This window comes from Hippoglossus stenolepis, chromosome 2, assembly GCF_022539355.2.
Source record: "Hippoglossus stenolepis isolate QCI-W04-F060 chromosome 2, HSTE1.2, whole genome shotgun sequence".
In the NCBI taxonomy this organism is placed as follows: domain Eukaryota; kingdom Metazoa; phylum Chordata; class Actinopteri; order Pleuronectiformes; family Pleuronectidae; genus Hippoglossus; species Hippoglossus stenolepis.
In genome coordinates, this window is record NC_061484.1 from 28704091 (window position 1) to 28730014 (window position 25924).

At 45.4% G+C, this 25924-nt stretch overlaps 1 protein-coding gene across 1 annotated transcript in view; it reads left to right on the plus strand.

The window, feature by feature from the left end:
* The first annotated feature begins 895 nt into the window (after nt 1–895).
* The window catches only part of cacna1ab (calcium channel, voltage-dependent, P/Q type, alpha 1A subunit, b), a 128259-nt gene continuing 103230 nt past the window's right edge, over nt 896–25924 (plus strand). The window contains exons 1-2 of the mRNA XM_047341552.1: nt 896–1064; nt 24505–24807. Coding sequence (XP_047197508.1) covers nt 922–1064; nt 24505–24807 — 446 coding nt within the window. The 5' untranslated portion in view covers nt 896–921. The remainder of the gene's footprint in view (nt 1065–24504; nt 24808–25924) is intronic.

Below are 25924 nucleotides of genomic sequence, written 5' to 3' on the forward strand. Positions count from 1 at the left end.
TCCCTTCTTTTTCCTCCTCTGTTCACCTAAATCTCCTTTTTCACTGAAACTCTTCACAAGCCTCACTCTGCTGATTTTGACTTTTTTTTTTCCTGGAGCCTCTCGTGCAGCGTGACAACACCTTCAATGAAAATCACATTTTCAACAAGTTCATTCGTCTTCTATGGGACAAAAAACAAATAGGCAGTAAAACTCGGAACAACTGTGAAGTAATTACTGTCTTAAACAACTGAGGGTTTCATACGTCACATACCCCGGGAACCAAATCTGTCAAAGCACGAAAAGGGGAGAAGGAGTGAGTCGTATCCAAACCTGAGTCCACGTGCAGCATATTGATTAATGCTCGAATCCTAAATGAGTCAAAGATGTAGCTACATCCAAACCACTTATAAAGTCATGAAGGGATTCTACATGTCATTTTGAGGAACAGCGATGAGTTTTTATAAATTACTCGAGTGGTAACACTTTAATTTTCCCTTCTGTTCTATCAAATGATAAATGTTCTGTATTTATTTAACGTTTTTCTAGTCTTGACCACTCAAAGTACAAATGTCTCAGACTCAATCTGTTCTGTTAATCTTCCACTGGTTCTCAACTCAATGTAATTTATGTTGAAATGAAAAGAGTTAATTTTCTCTCCTCTTTTCCCTCCCCATCCCTGTTCTTCCTCTCTCCTCCTCCTCCTCCTCCAGCTCCATGCTGTCCCCCCTTTGTCAGGACCATGGCGGCTCGTGGCCCCAGACGTCGTCCTGCTCCTCCTCGTCTCAGGGCCTCCACCGCCCGCTGCGCTGCCACCCTCCCCCGATCAGCGGGAGCAGCGTGGGCCCCAACCCCACCTACTACCATGCGGTGTATGACGTCCGGGTGGAGCAGTACAGAGAAGTGCCCTTCATCAGTGGGGTTCACTCCCGCCGGAGCTCCATGCCCCTGGTTACGCACCACGGCGACCCCGCGGCGCCACCGATCCGGCGGAGGGGCGGAGTGGTGGACCACCGGGACGTCATCCTGGCTCATCAGGCTCACAAGATGCACAACACACCACAGGCCAGGAGGAAACAGTGGGAGTGAGTACAGTTTATTTTCTGGTGATCACAGGAGGTGTGAAGTTTTACTGAAAGTACATTTTTAAATGAGCGTTTGACAACCTCAATCTTTATCCTGGATAATTTGATGTTACTGTATTCGACAGTTTCCAACATGTCTATCTCTTGGCTATAGAGTGGTGGCGCAATTCTCCATCCGAGCCTGAGCGATAACTAACCGAGCCAAACCCGAACCCGAATTCTGTCTTCTCTGTCCGAACCAGAGGTTTTACCAGATGTTTTCCCAGATTACAGACATGTGCAGTGTAAAAAGAATCAAGTGTAGATAGCCGAGCAAACGGGACCTTGCCCCAAACCTAAAGAGCGTTTCAAAGTTTTTGTTTTCGAAAATGTCTTGGGTCGGGTATCACGCTCTATTTCAAACCAATGACAAATGTTTCCTAATGTCATCTTTTGTCTCTTTGTGTATAATTTCCCATTTAACAACACATTGGCAGCTAATATCTGTATTTATATCCAGATGTGGGTGAAAAATAATAAATGAACGTTTCTAACATTTCTAAAAACACTGGGCTGCATCGTGCATCAGCCTGTTGTGGCTGATTTTAAATGAAAGTCAGAGTGTGAACTGATGTATCGTGAGAGCCTGTGGGTTTATCAGAGCTGGTTTGTTGAAAAAGACCGAAGTTGTTAATATGAAACGGTCACATGTCGCTTTTAGATGTGGTAACAAATTGAAACTAGCCACAGAGTCATGACGTGGATTTTAATGAACACTGATAATTGTGGTTTTAAATTCTCATCGGGGACGACTGAGATGTTTTAGTCAAATTCAGTTTTGGACAAACAGCAGAACAGACCGGACAGTTAAACTCTCTAATTCCACTCAAGTCAGACCTGAGGTCTGTCGTCAATCCAGTGATGAAGTTCACTTCCCCGTCCGTGAGCGTGCACCACATTCAGTGCACGAGAAGGAATGGAAGCTTCATCACAGGACCGATACTTCATGTCCAGATGGTGTTAGAGCTTTTAGTCCAAAAGTGATTCAAACAGTTAAGAAAATCAATATGTGTGTGTGTGTGTGTGTGTGTGTGTGTGTGTGTGTGTGTGTGTGTGTGTGTGTGTGTGTGTGTGTGTGTGTGTGTGTGTGTGTGTGTGTCTTCATCGATCCTACGTCAGTCACACAATCCGCTCACAGGCTTAACAAACACTGCTTAGCTTCAGAAACTGTTTTTCTTCATGACACTAGTTTAATTTGTAGATTTAATAATCTCATAGATGTTTGGTGAGAAAGTTTTAAAAACATTTCTGACTTTCATGCATATTTATTCACTGAATCCCGTTTGAAAGGGTTTTAGATTTACGTTGTTAAATAATCATGTGATTTTCATGATGGTGGCATCACCACATAAAACCTGTCACCTTACAGCTGCCACATGTATGTGTTCCAGACTGGGAATAAGCTCTTTGTGTGGTATCTGTGACTTGTGACTCACACGAGACTCTTTTCTTGCAATCAAAAGCTACAGCGGCTGATTTCACTGCTGTTTCAGAGACGTAATCAGTGGAAGCAAAGTGAGTTTCACTCACAATGTCACAGGGCTGAGATCAGTCGCTCCAAACTTTACCTGAGTTCACTCTCAAAACGTTCCCATCACGTGTCCCCGAACCTGCCAAGTCCTGAGATTTGTCACAACCTTGGTGGGGTTGTTTTGATGGACAATCGTGCAGACAGACAGGCAGACGTACGGACAGGCAGACAGACAGGCAGACGTACGGACAGGCAGACAGACAGGCAGACGTACGGACAGGCAGACAGACAGGCAGACGTGCAGACAGACAGCTGCTGAGCCAGTAAAGATCAGACCAGGTGTGCCAGAGAAGCATCGGGGTGTGAAGCTGACTTTTATTCGACATGACAGGTTAAAAAACACACTCGTCATGCAGTAGATCCATGATGGAAAGATTGCCGATGGGATGGATAGATTTTATTACCCCTCTGGTGTCTGTCTGTCTCTCCCAGGCTCCTAAGGTAATGTCGACTATAGGTGATCACACCCAAATGGTAAATTTACTGCCACAGGACCAATGGCTGCAGCAGCTCATCTGTCCTCTGCCATGATTCCCCTCTAATTGTGATTGAGAGCATGTTTTCTGCCTCGGCTGCATCACCTGTGTCTGCCGTCCCTCTGTCGCTGGCGCCGGTTCACTGAGTTCATTATTGGCACAAGTCACAGACGCCACATGTTGCCAAAAATGATAAAAATCAATCAAATAACGCTGGATTTATTGAGGACATATTAGCTAATTAGAAATGGGATGAAATGTGATAAGATAAGATCCTCAGGAGGGAAATTACTTGAACAACATGAGAAACAGACAAAAGACAAAGCACGGTGGGAACGTTATGTGAATCTGAAATAAACAATATGATCAAAATAAGAGAATTCAATACAGTGGCATCGTATCCAACGCCTGAAAACAATCTCTGTTCATGTTTCCATCAAAATCAACTTGTTTCAGTCACGAGACTTTTAACTTCTTTCAACTCCTTTAATTTCCTCTTTTTTGGCCTTGACATGAAACAGCTGGAGAAAAAGGTATTTGACTTGTAGCCTACTTTTTTATTTATAATGGATGAGGCCGGGTTTATACAGCAGCCAGCTACCAGGCGGCAATCTGGATGCTTCGGCTCCACTTTTGGAAACCAAGTGTTTTTTTGTATGTGTGAGAATCAGCATCTTTTCTGATATCTTCATTTTGTCTTGTAAGTCAAACCAGATCCTGTTCAGCTCAAACTCTGTCTTTTTAACCTCTGTGCTGCTCGGTTACTGGACACTGGTGTTTCCGGCCCTGACTTTGCTAAAGGTCACAGTAAGAGGAGAAAGCCTGTGGTTTGGAAAACATGAGGCAAAAATAGGCAAGGGCGGGGTTAAGAGGGCAGAGGGGGCCTCAGTGCTGACCTGCAGAGCGTGGAAGCATGTCGGAGGTCTCGTCTTCCCAGTGACAGCAGATGACCCAATTACTACGATTATTATGATCAATAATGTAGAGATCAGTGTGTGCGTCCATACATCTGTCGGTAGTCATTCAGATGTTGAAAACCATTTGGACCTCTAGGTTGACGTGCGCTCTCCTGATCATTTTAGATGTTAAGGTCCATGTTTGGTTCAGACCTTCAGACTCTTAAGTCTCCTCACTCATCATAACAAACCCAATCAGGAGCAGTAACTCGTCTGTGGATCAAGTGGAAGAACCTTGTTTGCTTGTAGTGGATTAATGAGTTGTAGCTTCAGTGTCACACTTGGACTTTAAGTGGTTGTGACTGCGCTGGTGCACGAGGACAGTTTGACACCAGTCATGTTTGATGAAGTCAGCTGTCGCCGGTGAACTGTCACAGTCTCTGTGACGGAGCGGACCAAACCGGATTTCATACCGTACATGTGGTCTCACTATGTTTCCAGTTCGTAAGGATGTGCAAGAATCAACCCACCGAGACGTCACCCGCTGGTTTGTGGTTTTGAAGAATCGACTTTGACCTTTTGATTTATTTCAAACCAGAAGTAACCATATTAGTAGGAAGCGAGAGTTCTTCTCTCTCATCTTTTATTGCTCAACATTTCTTCCTCTCCTCTGTCTCCTCAGAGCAGAGGAAGGTGGCAGCCATTCAGTGTCCTCACGCCAAAGCTACTTTTATTTCTCGCCAGAATCTGTCACTCCCACACCCCCGACACATCCCACAAACCCGCGTGTGTCTTTGTGATGCTGTGATGAGATCGAACACCTTTTCCTTTCACTTCAGGTGCTTAACACACATTGCATAAGGAGTGAAGTGTCTTTGCAGCCAGGTTTGATTGGAAGAAGCTCATTTTCTTGAGGTTTTTTAGTTGCCAAACATTTATCATGATAAATCAACAGTTTTAAGTATAAGCTAATTATTAATTAATGATTTATGGAGAAGGGGTTATATAAGTTTGTTCTTCTTACTCCTTTTCGAATATGTAGATTCATTTTAATTTAATCAGTTTGTAAATAATTTTCTGTTAGTTTTTTTCACTTGTTTGTACATTTTCGATATAAATAAAAAAAAGGGGGAATGAATGAAATGATCTGAATATACATCGATGGATAAATAGAAACTTATTGATCCCGAAAGGAAATTGATGCAGTAGCTTAAAACACACATACAGGAGTTATGGAGGTAAAGTGAAGTCTGTGCATTTTTCATTTTCATTAATTTTCCGACACGTCAGACTCACTCGATGCATGTGTGTGTGGGAGCAGGAGAAATATGGACCATACGATGAAAACTTTATTATTTACACGGCTCCTTCATGAGACAACAACAATCTGCAGTTTGTTGAAGACTTAACGTTATTTGACTTTTTTATACGTTAGAGGACAATACGCGTGTTTTTCAGCGGCTCTCTCTGACGTACACAAAAGTTTTTTGGCGAAGTCTTCCCTCCTCTGGTCAGACTTTAATTCAACGTGTCACTTCCTGCGCTGTGAAAAAATGTTACTCCAGGGAGCAAATCTGGTTCCTGCAAAAAACCCATTTGGTCGTAAATAAACAGGAATGTTTTTTTGGGAGAGAGGGAGGTGTGAGCTGCATTTGTTTTAATAAAGGATGGAAAAAGAAAGTACCGTCTGTGTGCGTCTCTCCGTCACTGACTTCCTGTTGTGTTGTATCAGCGCCAGCATCAGTCAGTGTGTTTCGCTGGCTCGGCGACGTCGCTCTGCTGCCAGCTGCACTTCTGACTGCAGAGTGCACATCACTCATTTTAATATTTACTCTCCCTCTCTCCTTCTACCTCTCCATTCATCCATTGATCCTCTCAGCTCACGCCCTCGTATTTCTCTCCCTCCTTCCTCTTATGCATCTTCTCTTTTTACTGCCTGTCCATTCATTTATACCCCCATCACCCTTCCCGTCCTCTCTACTTCTATTTTCATCCTTCCTTTTCTCTCGCCCTCGTTTGTCCTCTGTTCCCCGTCTCTCTCTCTCTCTCTCTGACTCCTCCCCGCTTGTCTTTTTCTATCACTTTGAAAATTAGCATTCTGATTAGCTGCGACTATTCATCGCTGGTTTTGTGATTAAACCGACGCGACCTCATGTCTGTGAAGAACCAGAACTCCACATTCAGTCTGTCGGCGGTTCATTAACATAACACTAACAGTTTCTACAAACCACAACATCGATTGTGTAACATTCAATCCAATCAGAGAAGTTACAAATCAAGTTAAACTTCAGTTTATTCAGTCTGACCTCGAATGGCGTGTATCACGAGTCCAACGTTTCTTTCTGTAAGTGTTTTTTACGTCCAGACGACATTTTGGATCATCTCTATTATAACTTTATATCTGCAGCAGATAAATTAAAACGGTTGTCTTTTAAAAGTCTGCTGAAACGTGATTGGTCAAACTAGAAATGGCTACAAAATCTTTTCCCTCGCCCCCAAAAGATTCACATTTTGCAAACCTGTGTCCCAGAAATTACTAATAATTTGCAACAGTGAAATAAATATTAAAGGGAACATTCTGCTCATATCCAGGTTGATCAGTTTAATTAGTGTCATTACGTGAAAATGTTTACATTCCTCATCGCTGCAGCTCCTCTTTTCAGCCTCTGTCTCAAACACTTGGTTTTAACTCCTGTTCCTTTAAGGCCCCCCCTCCCGATGAAGCCCAGTCGGCTCTGATTGGCCAGCTGTTCCACTGTGTTGCGATTGGTCAACCACTTCCTGCACGTGTAGAAAATATCGGCGTCTTCGCTCGTTTTAGCTCACCTTGCTGCTTTTTTGTTGGGGGGGGGGCACGTCACATGACATGATGTCATGATTCCCTGGAAGTATCACTGCGTTCCAGACAGCTTATATTCCGACTTGAAACTTCCGACTTCCGACTTCCAAGCGCTCCAATGCACGGTGATGACGTCAAACGTAAACAAACATGTCTGAGCGTGAGAATGTTTATTTGTCTCGTGATGAGACAATTCAACTGCGTCCAGTTCCACCTCCGTTCATACAGAATCAAAGAGGAGGAGGGGAAACGACGCCATTACACGTTTTAATTTTCGGCACATTTATACTTTGAAACACTTTACGATTCATGAGAGGGAGAGAACACACACACACACACACTCTCACAAACAAGAGTCCAGCAGAGCGTAGACGGGCCTCAGCGCTACAGCATCTACGTCTCCAGTGCCGCCATTCACAACGTTCACACGTCAGAACTCCGACTTTGAGGGGCGCTCCATTGCACTTTTCCAGGTAGGATGTCGGGGAGTTGTCTGGAACGCAGCAGAGTGGACGACTGACGAGGTGTTTCAGGAGCTGCAGTGTTTTCTGTGGAGCTCTGTTTACTACAGACTTTAATCTGAGAAGCCTCCAGTTCTCTCTCTCTCTCTGCTTCTCTTTACCCTTCATCCATTCCCTCAGTGACTCACTACACTTCCTTTAATTCCCCTCACACACACACACACACACACACACTCACACACACACAAACAGTTCTCAGGTAGGAAACTGCTGCCCTCTTGTGTTGGTGGTGAGGAGGTGAGGTTTGGTGACGTATGTCTGACTTGATGTGCTCAAGGGGATGAGTCTCCCTCTGTGTGTAAATAAAGATGCTTATATCTCACACACACTCCTGGTAGTTCGAGGCTGTTTCACCTTGTTCTTCTAACATCAAGTAACTAATAAGACCACGTTGTCCTGCTGCCTCAGAGGACATCTCTGCTGAGGTCACGTCTCTGCTGAGGTCACAAGAAGAAGGGACGAGGGAAAAGTAAAGAGATGCTGAGAAAGAGGGAGAGAGGAAACCTCTGTGTTGAGGAAATGCAAAGAGAGAGAGAGGTGAGACAGGATCTGACCTGTTTCCTTCACCTGTAGATGATGCACAGATCCGCGTCAGTAATAACTACCAGCTCCCTGGTGAACGCTGAATCACTGCAGTACTGAGTGCGACCACTGGGTGCCAGCAGACACAAACACATCCAACTTAAAGTGTCGCCTCGTGAATTCACTGAAAGGAGCAAAAAACAAATGAATAATTCAAAGCAAATGTTCGTTATGAGGAAAAACGACTGGTACGAAAAGTGAGAGTGAATGTTTGTGTCTGTTTGTCTGTGACACTCTGGGGACCTGTCTCCCGCCTCTCGTCCAATAAGGGATGGAGATAATATATGCATGGGTAAAAAAAAAAGTCAGAGTTCTTGCTGTCGTTATTATTTCCATTATTATTATCGATTAATATTTTAATTTTGTTATTAATATAATTTATTCCAAAGGACAGGTTTTACTAACAACTGAATATATATTAATATAAGATAATACAGGTAGTGTAGAGTAAAAACGTGCAGCATTTGCTTCTGGTTTGCAGTATAGAGTATATTTATATAGCATAAATAAATAGAAATACTGAAGTAAACTACAAATACCTCAAAGCTTATACTCAAATATGTATGACTGCTGTATGTGTGTATTCCAGGTATTACTTATCTTGTTGGGACCTAAATTTGTTTACACTTTCACATCATGGGAACAATTTTTAAGTACGTAAATAATAATATTTTGAGGTGTGTGTGCGTGCGTGTGTGAAGCAATAAGCATTCCTCTGCAGTACCGTATGTGACCACAGAGTGGCAGGAGAATACTGCCCACTGCCCAATAGAGTTTCAAGTATTCTTGTTCTTATTTTTCACAATTCAGGTCAAAATATACCAGCGACATATTGACATAAACATATTTCAGTTTGGTGACAGGGTTTAACTGTAAACATGTGTGAGGGTGTAAATGTGAAGCGGAGACAATATAAAAGTTTGCTGCAGGAAAAGTGCGGCTGCTCAGCACATTCCTGTAAATGGACGTTTTAGAAATCATTGATTTGTCCTTTATTTTAATGAGGAGGAATCTGCTGGGAACGTGTTTGTTCTCTCCGCTGAGTGAAGTGTGCACGAGGCAGCACTTTAAACAAATACCCACTTAAAACCACACAGAGGCAACGTGCACTTCATGCATTAACACACCCTTCTACTGTATTGGTCCTATTTTTACATGTCCTCATGTTTAGATTGCCCCTGTTCCTGCTGTTACTACTATTTTAATACTTTAGTATATTTAGACTGCATCTGACTTATCATCTTTGTACTGATGCCTCTTATTTGTGCTTTCCCCTTTGCTGTTATACTGCAAATGTCCCCGGGACTGAAGTATTATCATTTTATTAAAACACACAAAAAATAATATTAATAATAAACTTTTAAACCTTTTAAAACAAGGTGCTGAACAAGTTAAAAGTGGTGATGTGCTGTAAACGAAAACACACGATATCCACAGCAGGATTTATACGTCATGTCCTGCGTCACCCTCGCATTCATGAAGACAATCTGTGGACAAAGTCTGAATCCCATTGTCAAGTCTGAGAGTTTGAGAAGAGGACGGATCTCCTCGGGCCGCTTCGTTGAGGACGTTAGGTTTGGACATATGGAGTCAAAAGATCTGAAATGAACTGCAGGTCTAGAACAAACCTTAAAAGTCGACAATAAAATCTTAAAATCAACTCAAACATTTGTTGGAGACCAATGAAGAGAAGAATAGAATTGAAAGCCTTAATTGTCATTGTCAGAATCAGAGGTGCTGCTTCTGACAATCAGAGACATTCGCTCTCTTTGAGTGGATTTAGTGAGAAGTCTGGCTGCTGAGTTTGGGAAAAGCTGTGATTTATTTAAACGTAAACACATATGACCACAGCCACCAAACATTCGAGCTCTGCACCTGGTTTTTCTTGTTTCGAGGCAGCGTCCTAACTCCTACATTTACACTTGTCTGATGAAATGTAGGGAACGAGTTCAGTGCGGGGAAACAAATTCCTGTTTCCACTTTATATACTATTACAGTGAAAGGGCTGTAAATCAAACATGGAGCTGGGTGGGGGGTGGGAGGGAGGGCTTTGGGTCGTAGCCCAGCGGGAGTCTTTGGGAGGAGGGTTTATTTGTCTGCTTCATCTGCACCATTTCCATTAAGACCCCATTCACAATTTGGCTTGTGAGGGCAGCTTTGCATTTTCAGCAGTTTTTGTTTCCCTGTGTCGGGAGTGTGCAGCTACTCTGCAAATTAAAGTGCAGCCCATCAGTGTTAGGAAGTTGTGCTCCGTTTGTTTTCTCTGCAGGAATAAGTATTTTATTTAATACGTTTTGAAGGAAAACGTATTTCGTCGTCTGCAGGAGTCTGAAATGATTATTGCAGAGGTCGGGTGTGTTTGTTTTGTTGCGTCAGCCGCACCAGTGGCCAACACAGTCCGCCTGTCAATTAGCTAATAGTCTTAGTCACAGCTATCTTCCTGTAATGACACAGCTGTTTCTCCGCCTGCACGGCCTTGTTGGACGCTGCTGTGTTCGGGGTTGGGCTGCGGCCCGATGATAATGGCAGTGGTGGAGATTTTGGAAGCTTTTGCAAATCGCAGCAATTCTATGGGTTCAAGTCTGCATCTAAAACGTCAAGGTTTTAGTTTTATAGAGGCCGCGTCCTGGTAGAACAACACATTTAATTCCCTTTGACTTTCCTTGAGCAAACGAGCAAGAAACCTTGGCGCGGTCGTCGATTAGGGATCCAAATTTTAAAGCTCACATACGCTGCTGTGACTCAGGATGTAGAGAGGGTCGTCCACAAACCAGGACGTCTGATGTCTGATCCCTGGCACCTCAAGTCGGCATTCTGAAGTGTCCATGGGCAAAATACTGAAGCTTAAACTATCCCGGATGGCTGTGCCGACAGCGTGTGATGGAAAAAGAACTGGGTTGTAGGAAAGTGTGTGTGAACAGGTAAATGCAACTTGCACTGTAAAGTAAAGGGGTCGATAAGACTGGAAAAGCTCTATATGAATAAAAACTCCACTAAAGTGCAACTTTTTCTCTTTATATACGTACGTGAGAAGGCAAATGTCTGAGTCGGTTTCTCCGGATATCTCCTGCAGCCTCCTGGTGAAATGTCCAAGTGAGTCCATGTGAGAATTCAGCAGGAAAATGTGTGGAAGCTTCCCAGTGAGCGAGTGGACGTGTTGATGAGGTTTCTAACACGTGACGGACGTGGACACAAAGATCTCAGGATCAAGAAGAGGAGCCTTAAACAAAAACACAGCTTCCACAGCAGAATCTAAACGTCATGTCCTGCCTGCCTGACCCGTAATTCTTTTGCGGGTCCAAAGATTTACCCAGAACTTTATTTAGATCCTGGTCCCTGTGGTGAAAACGTTCCTAGTTCAGGGGAAAGTTCCTGCAGTTGAAACACAGCTTTTTGATTTCTGCTTCTTTCAGGTTTGCTGTGGTCATTACTCGTAAAAAAAAATGTGTACAAATCCGAGTAGGGAGCACTTTGACAAAATGTGGAAATTAGAATAACGTACACTTGAATTTCAGTGATGCTGCAAAATGATGATGATTCATAATTTTCTGAAAAGTCTGACGGGAAGAGTGAGTGAGTGAACTGCTTCAGGACGAGCGAGTGGTTCGACTGCATCGTCTGTGGTGTACTTTCATTCTTAAGAGCTGTTTCCTCTCTCTCTCTCTCTCTCTCTCTCTCTCTCTCTCTCTCTCTCTCTCTCTCTCTCTCTCTCCGTCTCCCTCCCTCCCTCCAGCTGTCACTCAGGGTCACCCCCCTCTTTGTGATTGGCCGGCAGCCAGCCGTTTAGTGAGGGCAACGCCTTACCCTTGATGCCTCAGCTTTTTCTCAATGAAACCTTTACACCGGGGACGTTAATGGCACACATACGCTTTATACTTGAATGATATATTGACTTAGTAAATGAGTTTAAACTTCCAATGGCTTTTAAACTCATTAAAGCTGCGCTCAGCAAGATTTTTATGTAAAAATCCATCGGTCTGCTTATTTGAACTAAATTATAGCCGCAGCACAAAAGAGCATCTCGTTCCCACTTTGAGACGTCAGAGATTTGCCCGTTTGTTCAGGTGACAAATACGAAGTTTACACTTTGAGGAAAAGTCAAACGGTCCTAACGTCCCCATCTGTTCATCACCTGCACCGCTATCCTTTCAGGGTCGTGGGGGAGAGCTCTATTCACTAAATGAACATCAGCTGTATTGAAGAAGACTTGAAACTAGAGACTGAGACATAAACTCCTGAGGAAAATGTTTCCTGACATTATAAAGAGAGAAGTAGAGTCACTTCCTCATTGACTTCTATAGAAACTACCAGTGGAGTCGCCCCCTGTAGGTCTTTCCAGAGATTGGCTCCACTTTTTTTTGGAGTTCTTTGTGGAGGTGATGGAGCAGCTTCAATGTAAACATGAGACGATGATTCTCAGTTGATGCATTCAAGGAATTCACAGGATTTATTTGCCTCTCTGTAAAATAACACAGGAGACACAACTCATGTTGCTCCATGGACTCATTCCTGTCCTTAGATGGACATTTAGATCCATCCCGAGGTTCACGTGTCCAGTGACTGTGACTTTCTCTTGACATGAACCATTAAATCCTCTCTCCTGGGGCAGAGCGGGACACTGACCTCGAACACATGGACTCGACCAAGAGAAGAAACCATGCATAGAGTGTCCAGAGCAAAATCTCAGTAACATCAGTGATGATTCCTCCTCTTCATCATCTTATGTTGCCAACTGTCGACGATTCCTGTTACAAAATCTGTAGAACTTTGGAAATGTAACGAGCTGCTTGGCCCATCCTTCCACCAAGTTTCACTGAAATACCGTTCACGAGGTTTTTCATAATCCTGCTGACAAACTAGAAAACCAACAAAGAAACAAACCAATGGACAGGAGTGAAGGAAATTGTAAAAAGGGGAAATTTGGGACCATAAGACCCCAACTACCCTGAGAGAGAGAGAGAGAGAGAGAGAGAGAGAGAGAGAGAGAGAGAGAGAGAGAGAGAGAGGAGAGGAAGCATGAAGATAAGGAGCGAGGAAAAGAAAGGGAGCTTGGAAGAGAGGAAGAGGGAGAAGAGAGAAGAGATGAAGAGAGCTGATTTATTCAGTCACTTTATCACTGCCTCAGTGTCCTGATCTACTTACTGCACACACACACACACACACACACACACGCACACACACGCACGCACGCACGCACGCACACACACACACACACACACACACACACACACACCTAAAGTTTATGTAGATAAAATACGTCACACATACCACAATACACACTTAACACAGAGAGACACAAAATACACACAACATTAAAAGGCTGAAACTCACACACACTTGCACATGTGCACAATAACAAGTTCACACACACCTTCGATACTGAGAAACGCAACAGGTAAACACACTCTCTCTCTCTCTCTCTCTCTCTCTCTCTCTCTCTCTCTCTCTCTCTCTCTCTCTCTCTCTGCACATCACACTGAGGACGAGTGTGTTGGGAGTTAAGTGAAGGATGAGATAAAACAGGCTGTTCCTTTCCCTCCCTCCCTCCCTCCCTTGTCCTCTCTCTATCTCCCTCTCTGTCCCTGTTCTCCTCCTTTTCACCTTCCTCCACCTCCTTATCGCTCCCTTTCAATCGCTCACTCCTCTCCTCGTCTCCTTTTTCTCATTTCGCTATCGCTCTTCTCTCACTTCCTATCTGACCTCATTCTCCTCTACATCTCTCCGCCTCATCCCCATCTTTTCTCCACCTTCCCCTCACACGCTTTTCATCTCGTCCTTTTAGCTCCTTGTAACTCGTCCTCCTCAAGCTCCCCACTTTCTCTCTTCACCTCTTCTTCCTCGTGTCGTCCCCTTTCTCGCCCTTTTTGCACTCATCTCCTCTTTGTCTCCATCTTTACTTTCAGTCGTTCTCTCCTCTTGTCTTCCCTCTAACTCCATCGTCAGAGGACGTCAGGGAAAGTATTAAACTGTGCACGTGTTCTCTTTGGCAGGTATAAGAGTTTATATTTAGTTTTATTCTCCTCCAGGCTTTGCCGACGATGCCTGCAGCGACCATTCGTTTATTTCCCCCCCGTTTTTCTCTTCCTGCTGTTACCTGCACCCCGATGCAGTTGGCAGAAGGCCGGGAAACCACCTGGAGAGACGAGGGACCTGGTCCAACACACGCTTCTATAAATAGACAAGCTCTCCCATCAGTCTCTGGTCCACCTGGCCTCGACGTCTTTGAACAGATGCAGACTGGGAATTGAACCTCGGACCTCGTTCTTCAGGTGCCTCGCTGTATTTATAGCAGGGCACAGAACATGTGTCTGTACTTCTTGAGGATACGGTGCTTTCTGTGCACATCTGGTCTCGAACCCACTGAGACGCGGAGAATAGGTTGTGTGAGTGACAGCTAGTCGAGCGAATATTCAGTCAGATTGAAGCGAATAAACCGAATTGCCCTCACTCGTAGATATCAGTCCCCTGAATATCTTTTCAGGGAAATCAATAAATAAAAGAGACACTGTTAAAGAAAGTGACAAACACTGACCTTCGGACTCAGGTGAATGAATCTAATTACACAGGCAGAGAGAGCAAATCAAGAAAATACTGTATATGCAAACGCGCTGCAAAAACCTGCTGTAGTTCAATAATTTGAGACGTTTTATCACGACTGACCAGCAGCAGACTTCAGTAACGTCACAAAGCGTTGACCTACAGCAGGTGCATCACCTTTTGGGGTCCCCTGGAAACATTTCCGGTGTCGCTGTCGCTATTTGCAGCGTGTTCCTGTACCTGGATGTGTCGTCAGATTGATGACACAGGTGTTTTCTGAGTTTGCACGTGTTGAGCTCTCTCTCTCTCTTTTTTAAGGCTACACCCACATCACTGCATGGTGGTTTTAAAAACGCTCTGGCGTCCACACCAGGCTCCTGTCACATGACCTCCTTCCAGAAGAAAACAACTGGCATTGGCCTGAAAATGTCATTTTAAAACGAAAACATAGTAGCGTGGAATTAAATGTGGCTACCCCTGCTAAAATGGGTGAATGGTGTCAGGTGTAGGTGGGCGTGCAGTGTCCTCAGTCAGGCTCCACCCCCTGCTCCTCCAGATATGGTCACTTCTGGTTTCAAAACACCAAGATGGCGCTGGACAACATGTCAAACTGGAGGCTTCAGAACAGAAGCTCATAAACCAGCGGGTGACGTCACGTAGGGTTGTTAACTGGCGATCACGAGATTCGCCCTCATTTCCTGTGGTTTGAAGAAGCAGGAGAAGCAGAAACAGGCCGGAGCTCGACGGACTCGGTTCTGACAGCAGCTTCCTGAATGTGCACCGACGACATTTCTGTTCTGGGGAAACTGGGACTCGTGTGGTGCAGCTGGTTCGCTGCTATGTCAACAAAAGAAAAATCACATGAGATCCTACTGGGATCACCATTGTCCTGGTTTTCTCTCACTGGTGAAACGCTGCATCTGTGGCGGTGATTGTGAACACGATATCTTGTCTTCAGTTTGGTACAAACCTTTACTGAGACTCAAAGATCAACTGGTGTGATTTTGGTGGTTGAAGGTCAAAGGTCAAGGTTGCTGTGACCTCACGAAACACGTTTTTGGTCTTATGAACATGCCGTCGCAGGAATACCTTCAGGGAATTTCTTTAAATTTGGTGCAAACATTCATTTAGACTCAAAGATGAACTGATTAGATTTTGTTGGTCAAAGGTCAAGGTCACGGTGACCTCATATGACTCTAAATATATGCAGAGGCTGAAACGAGGCTGGATGGTGGAAGCAAACAACCTCCGGGAAGTGATTCTAGTTTTGTGCATGTTTGAGGTTTTGGTTTCCCATGGGGAGTTTCCTTGGTTGTGTGTTTATTAAGATAATTATGGTCTGTTGTCTCTTGCAAACCAACGCGGAGCAAAGTACCAACTCTCCGTCCCTCAGACTGGACTCTATCAATGTCAAGATGCTTAATTCCGGCTGGACACTGAGCTTGACCCACTTAGGTAACATAACTTCATCCAGCTCCAGTTTCCTCTCGCTCCGTCCTCCTCTCTCCTCCTCTGCTGCATCAGCTCCTCTCCGACAGAACATATACGATCACTGACATTCATTCAACCCCTTTTTCTTTCTTTCTCTTCTCTTTCTCCTCCTTTCTTCTCAGCTCTGTCATTCCTCCCTGACAGAGCTGATTTTGAAAAGAGAAAGTTGCCTTTACGGAGGAAAAAAAAAACCATCAGTGGATCTTAGCATCGTCCTGACTTTGCTCTTTAATCAGCGTCAGCGCACTGGGAGTCGTAATTCACTCGCTCACACCGAGGTGCAGCAGCTCCCACACTCCAGCCTCTTTAGAATCATCACGTTTTCCTCTTGTTCATCAGTAACTGTGTAGTTTTGAGAGCAGGTTTGTGAAAATGACAAAAAGGAAAAGACTTTAATTACGTGGATTTTTATTTACCATTTTTCCTATATCTTAAATTGAACTTTTACCATTTTTATCCTCAGAATGAAAATTTAAAACACATACATTCCTCCTCTGATTTAGTTCAACTTTCTCAAAATACAGAAAAAAGATCTTCCTCTTCTTTCTCTCTTCTGACTGATGCTTGTCCTTATTTTTATAACATGGCTGAATCTCCATTTTCTCACAGTCACCTCTTTAGAAGAAGCTCCTCCCCTCACTGAAAGGGGGTAAATACACAAACACATATTTCCTTCTTAGGTTTAATTCTCCTGTAAATTTAACATTCATCCAACTGGATGGTGATTACAGCCCCTCGGTGGGTATTAGACATCCTGGGACATATGGGCTTGGTGTGCTTGACTTGCCTTTCCGCTCGCCGTCCCTCAGACGCTGGCGGGTTGCCACGTATTGTGCTGCATGGAACTGAGCATCCTGGGTTCTGGATCTGGGATTTGACCCGCGAGGCGTTTCATATATTTACATGTGATTTTAGGAAAGAATTCCTTATATCGCTCTGAATGTTTGCCAGAGGACAAATGAATGGTTTACTACCAGCTCTCTCTCTTCTGGCTTCAAACTCCTGAGTATACGAGTGAGAATTATTTCACCTTATTTCAGATTGATTAATAGATTATAGACTATTAATAGATTATAGATTATCATGTCTGATTTTCGTTGCATTTAAACGTTGTATCTCAAAGCAAAGAATAAGAACATGCGCTGTAATGGAAGCACTTGGGCTCCATCCACGCTACATTTAAGTTTTAGTTTTGTGGCGTTTACAGTTCTGTCCTCACTCTGGATTAGTTTGTGTTGAGCAGCTAAAATGGTTTGGAAACTTCAGGGCTGCGTTTTAGTCTGGACGGACAAACATGGAGACATTTGGAAATAAAACCAATTAATTCCTTACTGGTTCTTATCATCACGAAAATGTGACGTGTGAAATGTGATTCTTTCTTTCTTTATTTCTTTTTGTCTTTCTGTGTTTCACTCTTTCTGGTTTTCTCTGTCTCTAAATCTTTTTCTTTCTATCTTTCTTCTCTTCTCTTCTCTCTCTCTCTTCTCTCTCTCTCTCTCTCTCTCTCTCTCTCTCTCTCTCTCTTCTCTCTCTCTCTCTCTCTCTCTCTCTCTCTCTCTTCGATTCTGCTGATTCTTTGAACAGAATGCTTACTCCACACACCAGAGTGGGGCCCATTAGCTGAGCCCAGCACACTCCTCCTCCTCTTCTTCTTCCTCCTCCTCCTCCTCCTCCTCCTCTTCTTCCGCCTTCCTGCGTTCCTCCTCTCCACTTCCATTAACCAGCCAATCAATTAATACAGGTTGAGTTGGCATGAGAACGAGCCAAAAAAAGAGCAATCGTCTAATTAGCTTGGACGCTACATCAGCTCGCTATATCTTTCTGCCTGTCTGCATAAACCACACACACACACACACACACACACACACACACACACCCACACACACACACACACACACACACACACACACACACACACACACACACAGACAGACATTCTCGCATTAATTTCAGATAAATGAAGCATCACGTGACCGAAGGTTCTCTCAGACACGTGAAGTCCAGTAAAACGCAGCTCATCAGCATCATGAGCGAAGCTTTGTAATTGTTTAACTGCTGATCATCACTGTATCAAGAACTGGATTCAATACAATACAACCTTATTAATCCTCAACACAATAAAACACCATGAAAGAGATGTTCAGTTGCGTTAAGCTAAAAGTGCAATTTCTTTAAAAGCACTACATTTCATCCAGAATACTAGAGTCTGTGATTGTGTCAAAGTCTTTGCTCTGGTGTTGAATTACGTCTGCAGTTGAAATGTGGTTTAGTTCACGTGTAGCGACATCTTCTTTACATCTCGTTTACATCTGACGTCCACACTACACCTTCTCTAAAACTGAGAAGTCTGGAAACGCTGCTTTTCCAGTTTGAGTTTGAAAACTCCGGGGCTGCGTTTTAGTCTGGACGAGCACAAACAGAGATGTTTGCAAATGATGACGGCCATAATGTAGCCTTCGCTGATTTGTCAGGCTCCTTTCACATGACCCCCTTTTATAAGAAAACAACATAAGCACACGCCTTCCTGTTTACACGCACCTGCCCAGTGTATGTGAGTGGTCACTTGAAGTGTGGACAGAGATCGTTTTAGTAATAGTTGGTACTTGCACTAACTCTAGCAGACAAGGTGGTAGTTTTGAGTTTGATTGAAGAAAGTAACCGTTGTAGTAATGATACTTGTAGAGATCGTGGAGCAGAGACGCCGTATCGAGGTCCCGTCGATTCAATCATGACGTTTCTCCCGTTTCATTCCAACCGTGCAGGAGAAACCACAGAAGAAGTGGAAGAGGTGGTCGCATTTGTGCGAAATGAAACAGCTGCTAATGGACAAACAAGGATATCGATGGTTTCATTCTTACACAGCTGTCAGTCTCTCCTCTAACTGGACTTTATTTATGAAATTTCAAAAGGAAAGAAAATAATTTTTTGTGAACCTCAACCTTATGCTCTTCCGTGATGATGCAGAGCTTCCTGGGTGCAGCAGCATTTAGGAACCAGAGCAGAACTCACAGAGTTCACACCTCCGCCAATCCCAACAATCCCATTACAAACCCACTCAGCACACACTCATAAATATCAGTCCTCTAAACATCATCAAGATCCATGATTTATTCTTTTTAGAAATCAATGAAAAAGTTGAAAAAGGCCCGATCTGTGACTCGCAATTTCAACTTGACGTGTCTGATTCCTCTTTAATTTATACTCTTTTTACTTTTTTTTCCAGTTTTTCACGTGTTAGAAACATCATCAACTCGCTCACGGTGAATCCTCTGGATAATCTCCTGCTGTGTTCTCACACTCGGACATTATCCAGAGTTCATCTTCCATTTAAGAACAACGCAGCAGGAGTTTGTCCGGGTCAGACTCGTTCACAACAACAGGAAAACGTCGGCAACATTCAGAGAAGGGGAGGAGCCTGAGTGGAGCAGAGGGAGGGAGGACATGACGTAAAAATTCCGGTACAAAAATCATTGGCTTCTACGTTCATGGAGCCTCCGTTTCATCCTGAGATAAGTCGACTCGCTTGTGGTGAGTCCTCTGTATAATGTGTTGTTTTTGCCACTTGACCAGGGGGCTGGTGGGAGAAACTCTGCAGAAAACCCACAGACTCTCACATACAGACCATCCGGATAACATTTGGAGATTATCCGGAGTTCTCTGCAGGTCTGAAAGCAGCTCTGTCTATTCTTGTGTTTGAACGTGAATTGGCCTGAACCCTGCTGTGTTGTCTCTCTGTCTCTCTACCGCTCAGCAGCTCTGTAGCTCCGGCCTGCTGAGTGAGATCAGAGAGGGGAGAGGGAGGGAGGAAGAGAGGGGAGTGGGGAGTGGGGGGGGGGCGTCATTTCAAGTGGGAGGTGCCAGGGCTTCCTGCGGGGTTGCCTGTGTGAATGCTCCCTGAATGACAATGCTGCGCATCAGGGCCTCAGCACGACTCTCTCAGCAGTGCACACACACGCACGCACGCACACACACACACACACACACACACACACACACACACACACACACACACACACACACACACACACACACACACACACACACACACACACACACACACACAGGGAGAGATGTATGGGCATGTAGCAGCAGCAGCAGTATAATATTTAAAAAGGGAAACGAAGGCGAGAAATGAGCAAAATGTCTGCGGCCTTCACCTTCTTCTCCTCATTAACAATAAGTGATTGGGGGGTGGTCTAGCTTGTCATTTCTGGCATCCAACCACCGCGTGGTTTCCCGTGATCGCACACATCACAGGCAGGCTTGTCCTCCGCCACCACCCCCACCATCTCTCCACCACCCACCTCTTCCCGACACTCGCTTTCACTCTCCCTCTCTCTCTCCCTCTCTCTCTCTCTCTCCCTCTCTCTCTCTCTCTCTCCCGTGCTGTCAGCGGGAACGGGCTTTTATCAAGCCTGTTAGTGGCCACTAGTCTACGGGAATCGAATGACGAGCAGGTCCGGTGATGCACACACGTTTTGACGTTGAGAAGGCGTCTTGTAAATAATAGCATAGCCCTGAGACAGCTGCAGCGGAGGGGGTTGAACATGACATGTGACCTGAGGGAAACAGTTGAGTCCAGGCAGAGCTCCTATAGAAGATGAACTGCTCATCGTGCATCTGCAGGAAATGTGTTGAGATTCATTTGACAGCAACATAAAGAAGAAAGAAAAGGCTAAAAATGGATTCGACAATTTAGATATTAACTTTATTTGTGTAGCACTTTTCAAAACAGTTTTTAAAAAAGCCATGATTTTGACTGTTCCCTCCGCACCAGGTTAGTCCCCACCACAAAGTTTTCTGGGACTTTGTGGACTTCCTCGCAGTCGTGCCGTTTGCCTTCAGATCCATCCCAGAATCCACCATATGGCTCAGTTTGAGTATTCCACCGATCAGAACTGCAAACGATGGGTGGTTACCTGCCAAAGTGGCTGATAGAGGAGACAAACGGCAGAACTAGCGAACACGTCTCAGTGTTGAACAGATGGCCGGAGGTACAGGAGCCCACCCTGATGCACAATGGAGATAATCTCTTCCAAAGACACGCAGGTGGCGAACGGAGCCGCACACTCTTGTTTCAGAACTTTGGACAGAGACAAAAAAGGCCTTGGAAAAATATCAGGGGCTGTTTCAGCACCAAGGACAGCGTCAATGTGTTAAGAGGCCAAAACGTGTTTTAAAAGAATCTTTTAACTTCCTCCTCTTTCTTTTATATAGAAAATGTCTAAAAGAAGCAGTTTTAAAGGGATTCTCTGGCCAGTGTGTTCCTGTGGGTTCTTCACTTCCCTCGCCGCCCGTTCCCATCTCCATGCACCTTCATTTCCCTGAGCTGGAGAGGTGACAGCTTGGTCGGTTCAGCCCAGGAAAACAGCTTGCTGAACTGCATCAAAGACGACTCAGATGCCAGAGCCAGACTGACAGACGGCTTGGAGGAGAGGGGACGAGTGAAGGCAGAAAAAAAACTCTTTCAAATTGTCCTCAAAATAACGGTGTCCTCAAAAGACTCCTCGCTCCCTCCTGGCCGTGCAGACGAAATGTTGGTCCAACTTATTCATTGGTAAAATCTTTTTTTTCATACGTTAAGTGGAAAAAACTAAAATATAATCATCAATAAAACTCTTTTTTCCTAGTCCACAATTGGCTCTGAATTACACAGTCAAGCTAAACACAAGGACGGTTTTCTTCTTGTCTCAAGGAATCTCTGTAAATTGTTATATTTAGCTTCAGGTAACATGTCCTTACTGTCAGATGGGGGATAAAAGTAAGAACATTGGAAGTAATCACCTAAAATAATCATCCCTCTTCACCTTCTCCAACAAACACTGACAGAAACTAGCTCTCATTTTATCGGGAGGATCCCTTGAAACCCCTCCGGAGACCAAAAGTGGCTCCTGAATCTTATTTTGAAATTCACCAGAACCTGAATGAAGATCTTTTCCCATTTCTTGGACATGTCCTCCCCCTCATCTCCTCTCTGCCCCTTCTGTGCTCCTCCTGCCACAGCCTTATTCTGGGTGTGAGTAACAGTGAATGGGGCGATTTGGACTGTTGGTGCATGGGACAGAAAGCTGTGGACCACTTCGTCTCAAGGGGCCTCAAGCTGAAGAAAGTCTAATTCATCTAATATCATTGTCAACCAGCGCAACAATAAACTATTAAACCTGTGTCACCGAACCAAACGAGGCCCGCAAACCATATTTGCTATTTTTGCTTTATGGCAACTCTTTATTGTAAGGTTGGATCGAGTGTTCCGCCGGAGACCAAAAGTGGCACCTGAATCCTTTTTCGGGCTTAATCAGGAACAACATAAAACAGTTTCTTGTATATATTCACCCCCTCATCTCCTCTGTGTTTCCCTGTGCCCCCCACAGCCTTGTGGGGTTTGAGTAAACGGTGAATGGGGCGATTTGGACTGTGCTGTTGGTGCATTTGTCAGAAAGCTGCAGGCAACTTCTCAAGCGGCTCCAACTCCTCCAATGCATAATATTCTAATAATCATTGGCAACTTGTGTAATGATTAATAAAGGGGACAATAAACTATTAATCCAAACCAAACATAATGAGAGCCTCCAACCACATTCCCCATTTTTGCTTGAGGCTGTGATGGTTGGATTGAGCTTCCCTCTCTCGCTGAAGGTTTGAGGCTGGAGCTGCTGTGCCATATACCCAACTGACGCCCATACATCTCCGTCGTGCGCTATGGGGAGTGGGTTGGAGTGGGGGAGGCTCCGGGGAGGCGCCGTGCGTCGTGCGCTGCAAGGCTTGGCCACGGATGTGCGCGCGGCGCTCGGTTCCCGTCAGAGCGATCAGATGCTCAGCGCGCGGCTCAACCCCGACGGCTGACCGGACGCAAGAGAGCCGGAGAAGCAGCTCCGCTCGTCGGGTGTTCTCCGTTTTCCCACGGCTGATCTTTAACGGGAATACAGCTCCGGACCGACTGCGCGTTGGCTCACGTCCCCTTGGGGGGTCGAGGGAAAAAACAGAGAGAGGGGGGAGTAGAGAGAGAGAGAGAGAGAGAGAGAGAGAGAGAGAGAGAGAGAGAGAGAGAGAGGAGCTGGACTTGCTGGGGCTCTGCGGGGTTGACAGCCTCTCTCTGGTTCGGGGAGCCTCGGGGGTGATGCTGCTGGGCGGGGAGGGTGCACGGTTTCTACCCGGTGGCGGAGGAGAAGACTATGCGAGCCGCTGCTACGACGCACCAGCACCGCCGCCGTCGTGTTTTCAGACCAAGAATTGATGATGGTGATGATTCCGCCTCCCCCAGTGGTCTTTTTCTGCTCCTCCGGATCCTACTCGTCCGGGATTCTTCTTCTCCAAACCTTGGATTATAGATGATTGTTGTGGACATTAATTTTTCTTTTCATTTCATTCACTCTGATTTTCTTTCTCTCTCCCCGGAGGGACGAGGGGGGGGTGGGATATAATAAATTGGTAGATTGAGCACCGGTGGATTTTTCGACTCCAAGTGCGCGCAATCACGCCCAAAATCAGTGAGCGACGCCTTGGTGAGGAGGAGGGGGAGGAAGAGGAGGAGGAGGAGGAGGGGGATGCCGCACCGTCCATCACCGAATATCAACAAATGTCACCGGGCTCGGATTTTGGGGAAGCCCCCCTCGGCTGGCGTTTGCGTGTAACCCGAGTGGCGCGGTGGCCGTGACAGGTGGCACCCGCCGCGCCGCGCCGCGCCAAACATTGCGGATATATGGCACAAGAAGAAAAAATGAATTATTGAAGATTTCACTCGTATCTATTTCTATTTTTATCTCGCAGGGACCTGGGGGAAGGAGGGGAAACAAGGCAACTGCAGATCCTGTCAAGATGCACTAGGCTGTAGAGAGGCAGAGGAAGAAAAAGACGCAGTCTCCAGCTAAAGCTACTTAGTGGAGATGGTTGCAATATTTGTTTAAAACGCACAGCTATGCATCCTTTACGCATGAGGCCGAGGTGATCGATTTGTTTGCCGATTGAAATGCAAGAAGCGGTTCACTCTTCGAGAGGCTTTTCCCGAGCAAAAAAACAAAAAGAGGAAAAAACAGGATGCTTCATTTTCCACTGAGAGAAAAACGCTGATGCAGATTTTTGGGCAGTTTTCTCACTCAACAATAAAACCAGAGGTGTTATTTTCTTCTCCTCTATCATTGCATTGATTTGAAAGAAATTTAATAAACACATCCCCCCCCCCCATTCATATTCCAAACGCACGACCAGAGACACCGTGCGCTTTCCCTCTCCTCTCCTCTCCTCTCCCTCCCCTCTGCTCTCCTCCTCCTCTTCCCTCCACCCCTCCCTCCCTCCCTCCATCCCTCCATCCCTCTCCACACTCAAATGGAGGTATCTTCTCGGCGCTGAAGATCTGGGAAGGAGACAGAGATAGACAGGAGGAGGACAGAGACAGAGAGAGAGAGAACCGTGCCAAACTCCATTCTGCATGTGCGTCCGGAGCCGAGGCTGATGGGGTGGTGGCATGTGGAGGTGTCACTCTGAGGTTCCCCCCCGGCTCCTTCCTAACCTCTGGCGTTTGGTGTCTGCAGAATGGCGCGTTTTGGAGACGAGGTGCCCAACAGGTATGGAGGTGGAGGAGGAGGAGGTGGTGGTGGCGGCGGTGGCGGGGGTGCCGGCGGACAAGGGGGGCCCGGCCGCGGTGGCAGCAGGCAAGGGGGGCCCCCTGGAGCGCCGCGGATGTACAAGCAGTCGATGGCCCAGAGAGCCCGGACCATGGCCCTGTACAACCCCATACCCGTCCGGCAGAGCTGCCTCACGGTCAACCGCTCCCTCTTCCTCTTCAGCGAAGACAACCTGGTGAGGAAATACGCCAAAAAGATCACCGAATGGCCATATCCTTTCATAAGCTGCTGAGGAGCCAGCCCGAGGTACTGTGCGTGTGTCTGTGTGTGTGTGTGTGTGTGTGCGCGTGCGCTGGTGCATGGCCTAGTGTGGTGTGGAGAGGTTTGGTGTTTAAATGGCACCTGCAGGGTGGAAGTTGTGAGTGTTTTCTTTTCTTGTGCTGTGAAACTAAGCTTTTTTGTTTCTTTATTCTTGGTGCATATGTGTGTGTGTGTGTGTGTGTGTGTGTGTGTGTGTGTGTGTGTGCCTGTACTCTGGTGTGGAGTGGTTTGGTGTTGAATAGGCACCTGGAGGATGAAAGTTGTGAGTGTGTTTTTTTTCTCTTTGCAATATTGTGTAGTGAGATGTTAAACTAGGCCCAAGTGTTTCTTCACGCTTGGCGTATGATGTGTTAGTATGTTTGTGTGTTTGCGTGTTAGTATGTTTGTGCGTCTGTGTGCTGTTGACTGATACATGACACAATCCTCCTGCCTCCAGACCCGCCGGCCTCAGGCTGCTCGGCCATTGATGGAATGAGAGATGGATGTTGACGAAGATGATGGTGGTTGTCATGACACCGGCAATCACAATCACGCTGGTGATTAAGATGCATCTTGAATTCAGCTCCAACCCGTTAGACCTGAGCGTGTGTGTGTGTGTGTGTGTGTGTGTGAGGTATTAGGCCTTCTGGTGTTGTGGGGACCTAAATCTTGTTACACAGCCACATTATGGGGACTTATCCTCCTTATGGGAAGACCTCACAGTATAAATCATTACATTTCAAGTTGAAGAAATGTAAGAAGTACGTCTCAGGGACATTAAAGTAAATCTAATCTGAAGTCATTAAGACAGGACTGTGTGTGTGTGTGTGTGTGTGTGTGTGTGTGTGTGTGTGTGTGTGTGTGTGTGTGTGTGTGTGTGTGTGTGTGTGTGTGTGTGTTACAGTCAGAGCTGAGTGCTGATGTCAGCATTATGAAGGCTTAAGCACCATGCAACCAGAAGGGAGAGGAAATGACTCTCCTGCTCCGTCTCTCTAATTACTACTGACCATATATGGGCGGCCGGCGGCCAGGCAGCGGAAAAAGCGGTAATTGTTGGGACGGCTCGCTCTGCTGCTGTTACAACCTG